Raw genomic sequence first — 8,517 nt, forward strand, 5'->3', positions numbered from 1 at the left:
GAAGTCTCGATATCTTATTTTTACCTAATTTCTTCAATAATTTCTTTTTCTAACTAACCGCTTAATCAGTAAAATTTTTCTATTGATATTTTCATACGATTTTTCCTATCATATCAATATTCATGCAAAAATATTAAAATAAATTTCTCTTTAAATTAGATTTGTGGTTACAAAACCACTATTCCGATAATTTTGAATTTGGGCCATTACAGAAGGCTTACCTTTGCTTTCGCATTACATCCATCCCCTAGTTTTTATTTTTCCGAGAGTGTTCTTCGTTAATGGTAAGAGGATGATATTTTGCTTTTGTATTATTTCGCTGCCCTCTATTTTTTTAGTTAAAATGTAAATTTATTACCATATTAAAAATTGTCATTATATTTTATTTTAATTGATATCTGTCATTATAATTTGAGTGATCAAATTTCGCCATTGAATTTTGTTATTAATTTTAATTAAATTTTAGCAATTAATAAGTCATTATTGATTTTGACGGTTTACAAATAAAATATAAAATATTATTTAAATATTTTATTTTAACAATAAGTTAATTTATAAAATATTAAAGGTTAAAAGAATAACTAACATTTTGTAGTTAATGATAGACAGACCTGAAAAATATATTCAAAAATTAAGTTTACTTTTTATAAAATAATCATTTTTATTAATTTTTAATGTTGTATTAAATAATTTATTGTTTGTAAGTATTAAATTAAAATATTGAAATTTGTTTTCATTAAAATGAAGTAGTGAAATTCAATAAAGAATCAAACTTTAACGACACAATTCAATCCCAAAGACCCAAACAATATATCTGGCGCAGAAGAAACTACTCCAATCCCTCATGTTATGAACAAGGCCCAATCCTTCACCAGGATCTTGTGCTGCTGTGTTAAGGGTTTCAATGTTGGCAAATTTTCTCCCAAGAGAAAAGATAACCATTACTTGTACAAAGGAATGTTAATTGGCATCTACCTTATCTAGAATCCTAAAAAGTAACAAGTGTTTACACCTGAATTGTAGTCACCTTCATATCAGGCATCTTTTCTTTGCCAAGTTGATATATATATATATACACATATATATGATCAACATGCAGTAAACCAAAAGGTTTGCAGGGTGTAGGATAATTATCTATATAAGCATAAGAATCTGGCATTATTTTCACTTCAACTTTATGTCGACATAAAGGTGCCACCTTGCCCCAAAACAGAATAACTCCACCGGTTATTTATAGGAAGGGATGAGCAAGGGAGCTTAGGCAAAGGTAAGTTAAATACCCAAGTATCTATAAATTTAAATATATAAATTAATAAGCACCAATCTATGGCTCAACTAGGGTCGTCTCTGTCAGCAGAAACCGAGACACTGAGCAATGTCCTAAGCCTGGTGGAGGCCTTCAGAGCATTTGATTCAGACAACGATGGCGCAATCAATGCTGCAGAGCTAGGGGGAATCCTGAGTTCGCTGGGGTACAACGCTAGCGAGCAAGACGTGAGGGCCATGATGCGAGAAGGGGACACCAACAAGGACGGATTGCTGAGCATGGAAGAGTTCCTAGAGATGAACACCAAGGACATGGAGCTTGGGGAGCTTGCCAATTTCCTCAGGACCGCTTTCCAAGCTTTTGAAGTCGAAGGGGATGATGCTTTGACAGCTGCCGACTTGTATGAGGTTATGGGGAACCTTGGCATCGATCAGCTTTCCTTGGAGGATTGCCAGAGTGTTATTGCCTCCATGGATGCTGATGGTGATGGAGCTGTTAGCTTGGAGGACTTCAGACTCATAATTAATTCCTTATTTTAGATTATTAAACTTATGTTTTCTATATATATAAGTCTTGGGTGCTGTGGTATTTCCATGCATGGGAATAAAGATCAGTCAAGAAACATTAATATTACTAGCAGAAGTACTGCATGTTAGTGTTTCTCTTCTCTTACTATGAATACAAAGCGAATACAAAGTGGTCTCTCATTCTCTAATCAATGGAAGTTTTCATTTTAATTTCTTTTTGAAAATAAATCGGAGATTGAAATTTCACATTTTCCTTACAAACTACAAACAAAAATTTATAAAAACAATATTGTTGATACCATTTTTTGATGAAAAACGGGGTCGACTTGGGTTTTGAAAAATGAAAACGAAAACGGGAGTCGCCACCGATCCTTTTTGGTGAGGTGTGATCGGATCACCTCGAAAAGTGGTTGTTTTTAATAAAATGATTTGATTTTATTAAAACAACAAGTTTGGTCCACGAAATTCAGAAAAATGGGTTCGGGAGTCGGTTACGCACGAGGAAGGATTAGCACCCTCGATACGCCCAAAATTGGTACCCAGTTGATTATTTAATGTCTTAGTGTCGAAAAGCTGAAAACTTTAAAGAAATTCAAAATATGATCCTTAAAACTCGGATGACATGGATTAAAATTTAAGAGGATATTTAATTGTTTGGTTAAACGAGAAATCGAAACCCAGCACCTTAGGGCATGTTTTCTCGAATTTTCAAACGCAAAACAATGCCTTATTTTAAAATTTTTAAAAGGATATTAAGCCATTTAGTTGAACGAGAAAAAATCGACACCCAGCACCTTAGGGCATGTTTTCTCGAATTTCTAAACAGCAAAACATTGCCTTATTTTAAAAATTTAAAAGGATATTAAGCCGTTTGGTTAAACGAGAAAAACCGACACCCAGCACCTTAGGGCACGTTTTCTCGAATTTCCAAAAGCAAAACATCGCCTCAATTAGAAACATTTTCTTTTTTGAAATGTGGCATTTATATGCATAATGGAATAATGAATAAAATGATGTGACTAAAATAATATGAGCAAAAACAGATAATAAATAAATAAATAAACCTAAATCACCATGTTTGTACAATATCAAATAAATAAATAAATGAGCTAAAACATAAAAATGGGCATATGAATAAATAAACAAATGAACATTAAGTAAAACAAAAAAATAAAAATTGATCCAAATTATAAAATATAAAAACATTCATATACATATAAGGAAAATATTTGTATATGTGCTTATAAAATATGAAAACATCCATATATTTATGTTTTAAAGTTGTTAAATATGTAAAACTCATATAGGTATATACATATACGTAAGGATATGTATAAGTTTATAAAAGGCCAAAAGCAAAGATATTAATATATATATATATTCGTAAGGAAAATATACATGGATCTATATGCATATAAATTATAAAATGTAAAATATATATGGGTACATGCGTATGTATATAAAAGGTACATATATATATATAATGTAAAAAATGAACGCATAAACCATAGAGAAAAAAATAAATAAATAAATAAATAATAATAACAAAGATAACCACAATAATAACAATAGTTAATTTAATGGTAATAAAAATCATAACAAAAAATTACATTAACAAATAAACAAAACAGTAGGATGAAATAAAAAGTAAAATGAAATTACAGGGTAAAAACTGAAAATAAAAACAAGAAAGATTAAAATGGAAATGCGCGTAAATATCAGGGACCAAATGAAGTAATAAAACCCTTTATTAGGACACGTGTTCGTTGCCCGGTACACCGGAGGGCTAGGGACGAAATCGAAAGAGAAATAAAAATTCGGGACAAAATTGAGATAGCAAAAAATCGAACAAAAGAGAGCAAATTAAAAAGAACAAAAACGTGGGAGGACCGAATTCGCAAATAGACCCTCAGGTACGAAAACGCGCGGACCTTCATTGGGTTGGGTCGGGTCGACCTGATCCATGTCAAAACGACGCCGTTTTTGGACTATTGTTGCTCGTCAAAACGACGACGTACCAGAAGGCTATATAAGCCTAAAAATCTTTAAAAAAAATCATTTTTTCTTCTTCCTTAAAAAAAAGCAGAGAATCCTCTCTATTCCCTTTCTCTCCTCCGGCCAAGGGATCAGTTGTGGACCACCGTCTTTGGTCACCGATTCTGCGGCCTTGGCATTATAAGCGGCGGTCGAAGTCGAAAAGTCATTTTTTAAACCCCGTTTCGAAAGCCTTTCATGAATCAAGTCCTTAAAGCCCTAAGGCCGAGAGAAAAACCCCCAAAAGTTGCCATCCCCGTCCATTTTCGGTGACCGAAGGACTCCGGCGACCACTCAAACGCGGCGTTCGGGTAAGTTCCTATTTATTACTTTTTTAAGTTTATTAACCGAGAGAGAAAAGAAAGAACAAGAACCGATCAAAATCGAAGAGACAAAGACTAAAAATATCACCTTTTCACACTAATTTTCTTTTCCTTTCTTCAATATTTTTTTGAAATCGGAACCCCAAAAAGGTTACATTTTTCTTTTATAATGATTGATACAATGTTATAGCTTCCATTCTTGTTTTGCTCTTGTTTGCTTCGCTTTGCGTGTTTGTTTCATTTTGCAGGGTAGCTGATGGGCAGATGGAGCAGGTAGCAGAGTTGGTGGTTGCTAGAGGTGACGGCGGCAGCGTGGAAGTCAAAAGGGCAGGTGGTGCGGCTGAAGACAGTAGGCTAGGGTTCTATTTTCTGTTTAGGTTGTGGGCTTGTTGGGCTTTAGGGTTTTTTTTTGATTATTTTGGGCCATGGGGTCTTGTAAAAGGACTTGGTAATTTGGACTGTTTATTTATTTATTGGTTTTATTTATTTGGTTTTGGGCCCGGGAAAATTGGGCTTATACAAATATTTTTGGCAAAAGCTGAGTTTTTAACATCTTTGCAAGAGGCTTGAATCCCACCATTTATAAACATATACGCGAGTTTCTCATATTATTCTAAATTTAAGTACCACCAAATAAGTGCTTTTCTAAATTTATTCTAATCTAAAATTAGATATAAAGAAGTGAATAATAAGATCTAAGTAGCAAATATTTTTCTCATGAAATGGGATTAAGTTTCCATGTGAAAGGTTTGGGGCTGGGAAAAGCAAGACCTAATCATCTTGCTATGTTTGCCAAATCAAGTTTGTAATTATTCATGAATAAGAAATCTTTAAGGCGTCGTATTTTTCAAAATAAATATCTCCATAATAAATCGTTTTCAATGGCAAAATTGAAGGAAAATGCCTCATTTACATGGAGAGCATTGCTAACAACTAGGGAGGTGACTCTTAAAGAGTTGTAAATGGGAAATTGGTGGGATGATAGCATTCGTTTTTCGCATGATTGGTGGTTCGGTACAGAAACATTGAGTCAACAAGTAATGGTCCAAGGGGTAGAAACACTTAATGAGATGGTATGTATGGGCATATATGCTCATACTTTGGTGTCACCTTGAAACTCCCTCTACAATGTCACCCAAGTCTCCTTTGATCTAGTTGCTGACTTGCTGTAATAATTCTTGAAAAAATATCCTCATGAAGAGCTCGCTGAATAAAAATAATGTTTGTGCATCCTTTTTCTTATTTTCTTTCAGTTGGGCAACGTCATCGAGGTCAACATACCTATCTCTAATAAGATCCCGGAAATCCTACGACTTGAATAAGATTTTTATCTTCATACTCTAAAGTTCTTATGTTTCACTAATCACCCAAAAACAAGATTAAACTTAGCTCTGATACTAAATTTGTGGAGGGGAAAAAAGAGAGAATTCACATAAAAGAAAATATTGCTCACATAAGAGAAAACAAAATACTAGACATGTTCATATGAAAAAAAAACATGGCAACTACGAATGCTTGTCCACAGTGTGGGAGTATTACAAAATCGACGAATCATATTTTCATAGAATGCAATGTTGCCCAAGAAATCTGGATGGAGCTATGCGCTTTGATATCCAAGCGAACTTCTTTTCAGTTAGTTTCGAGGAATAGTTTAAGAGAAATTGTAAGTTGGCAAGTCTGTCTTATGATTCAATATTCCTTGGTGTGTACTTTTGATACATGCACGAATGAGGTGAAATTTATTAGATTCCAACCATCAAAACTACCAATTTTTAGGCTTGGGAAATCTGTAGACTTGCGACGACTTTTTGGATGGGATCCTGGCATTTTTGGGTTGAGATGTCTCATGGCGTTTGAAGATCTATCTCTTAGTTTCGAAACGTATTTTGAATCACTCGATTTTGAGTTCGGGAGCTCAAGTTATGACCGTTTTAGTGAAGACTGCGTGAGCAGAATTTCTGAACGGGATTATGACGGAAATTACGAATTTCGGGCTTTTAATTCGAGTTTAATCATATTGGTTTTGGGTTTTAGACTTAATTTTTATTATATATGAGCCCAATATTATATTTGTTAGATCTTATAATTTTATTATTATTTTATTTCGAATTTTTTATAATTATTAAGTATTTTAAGTTATTTAGGAGTTTTATGTTAACAATAACATTTAGTTTAAAACTACTTCTTGTTTAGATTAAATTAGAGTTCTAGTATACTTAAGAGTTTTATTTAGATTTATTTAGCTAGCCTATATATAGGTCTTTGCATTGTACACAATTCATTCAATTCATTATTATTCTATTTCTCTTTTGAGTTAATAAATTCTTTCTGGGTTTTTCTTTTTAAGAATTTGTCTTGAGTTCCTTTTAGAAGAGTTTTAACAATCTTTTTAGATTGTGGGATCATCTTTAAACTTTTTCTTGCCAAGTTTGTGTTAAAATCCAAATTTCTTTCCGAACTTCTAGAGCCCTAAGTCAAATCCGCGACTTTGACAAACTTTACGATCCGCTTTCGCGTTCATCCATCTCACCCCTTATCAACTTTTGGCTATAATCTTGTGGGGAATTTGAAAATGTAGAAACCAATTGTATTTCATGGTTTGCATCAGCAACTGACAGTTGCAGTCTTTTTGTATGAGAAGTCTTCTGCACAAGATATTTACAAGGCAGTGTTAAATGATGTGGCAAAGATAGCAGCACGAATACCGCTTTGGGTTCATTGGTTGAAACCAGGGTTTTTTACCTATATATTATAAAATAAAATAAAATTACTAAAATGACATGTTTAAAAAGTTATGTACCAAAATGATACATTCAAACTGGTGGAGGGTGGTGGTGCATAGGCAGCACCATCCTAGTATTCTAACAAATTTCATTGAAAAAATAAATAAATAAACTTGTGAAGACAATGTAATAGGCGACACCACTTTGTCCAGCCAAATTGATAGACGGCACCACTTTAAAATTATTTTTTAACATAAAAAATGTAACAGCCCTTACCCGTATCCAACACCGGAATAGGGTACGAGGCATTACTAAAACACATACACTTGTAAACGTATTTAACCGAGTTATAAAATTTCATCTAAATTAAAACTTTCAAAATAATTAACATGCTTCTATAACTTTTCACAATATATCCTCAAAATATTATAATCATAATAATTAGGGCCTACGAGACCCGATACATACTCATGTAATTCAATGCTTCATTTCCATTTCATTCAATTCGCAATTTCTCATGCTCACAATTTAAATCATATCACTAGAAATTTCCATTTAATTCACGTACAATTCAATGACATTAAGTTCAACACTAATATGTACTTACCATTTAACTCAACGTTTATCGATTATGCCATTCAATAACACATTTATGAAATTCTCAATTTTGCAATGAAAATATCACTTTAAAATAACAACATCATCCTGGTATAAATACACTACCACTTATCCATTTACTTCAATTCTTTTGGGTCCATTTGTCACTTACCATCCTTAATCAAATTAGGGAACAGTTACGGAAAATTGAGTACTTCACTTCCACGTTGCCATAGTATAACTATGGTCTTACGTATGATCACTTATCACTTGTCCCTGATCAGATAAGTGTAGCTAGGCTACCACTTATCACTTTGTCACTTGATCAGATAAGTGTAGCTAAAGCTACCACTTATCACTTTGTCACTTGATCAGATAAGTGTAGCTAAAGCTATCACTTATCACTTTGTCATTTATCACTGATCAGAAGTACTCAAATCCGGCGTTCCACTCAAATTGATCATTTATTCAGTTTTCGCATTTTTATTTTATTCTTATTTCATCAATAAATATATATTTCATCATACATTATATAATTCATGAAATTAACATTTAATCATTAAATTTCAGCCATATGAACTTACTTTTCATTATCTTTCCACACTTGTTTTCTATGCACATCACACAAGATATAAACATATCATTCAACCATAGTCGCAAGCTATGTATTTAAACATAACTCTTTTTGGGGCTAACCACATGATAAACCATTTCAATGCATAACTTATAAATTTAAGTCTAGCCACTACTTGGCCAAAGCCTAAGCATGTATACCAAATATGTTAGCCAAATACACATATAGCATAAGCATTATAAGCATGGATGAGCACAACATTTATTCATGTATCAGGCTTACCAACATGTGTTAATTCATAAACCATTCATGACATTATTTCATGCCAAATCATATACCGAATATACCATACACACATACTATGAAACTTTATTTTCACACATGAGCTTAAACCATGACCAATAATGCACAAATATAAGCATCATTTCTATTTCATCGTTTATCAATTATAATCAAGTAGATGACCAATTAT

General features: G+C 32.8%; 1 protein-coding gene across 1 annotated transcript; it reads left to right on the top strand.

Moving 5' to 3' along the window:
- The first annotated feature begins 1,244 nt into the window (after positions 1-1,244).
- On the top strand, positions 1,245-1,986 carry LOC105770787 (probable calcium-binding protein CML29). The gene has a single exon (XM_012592125.2). The coding sequence runs from the start codon at positions 1,327-1,329 to the stop codon at positions 1,804-1,806; it is 480 nt and encodes a 159-aa protein (XP_012447579.1). The 5' UTR covers positions 1,245-1,326; the 3' UTR covers positions 1,807-1,986.
- The last annotated feature ends 6,531 nt before the right edge of the window (positions 1,987-8,517 follow it).

Source organism: Gossypium raimondii, chromosome 5 (assembly GCF_025698545.1).
Source record: "Gossypium raimondii isolate GPD5lz chromosome 5, ASM2569854v1, whole genome shotgun sequence".
NCBI lineage: Eukaryota > Viridiplantae > Streptophyta > Magnoliopsida > Malvales > Malvaceae > Gossypium > Gossypium raimondii.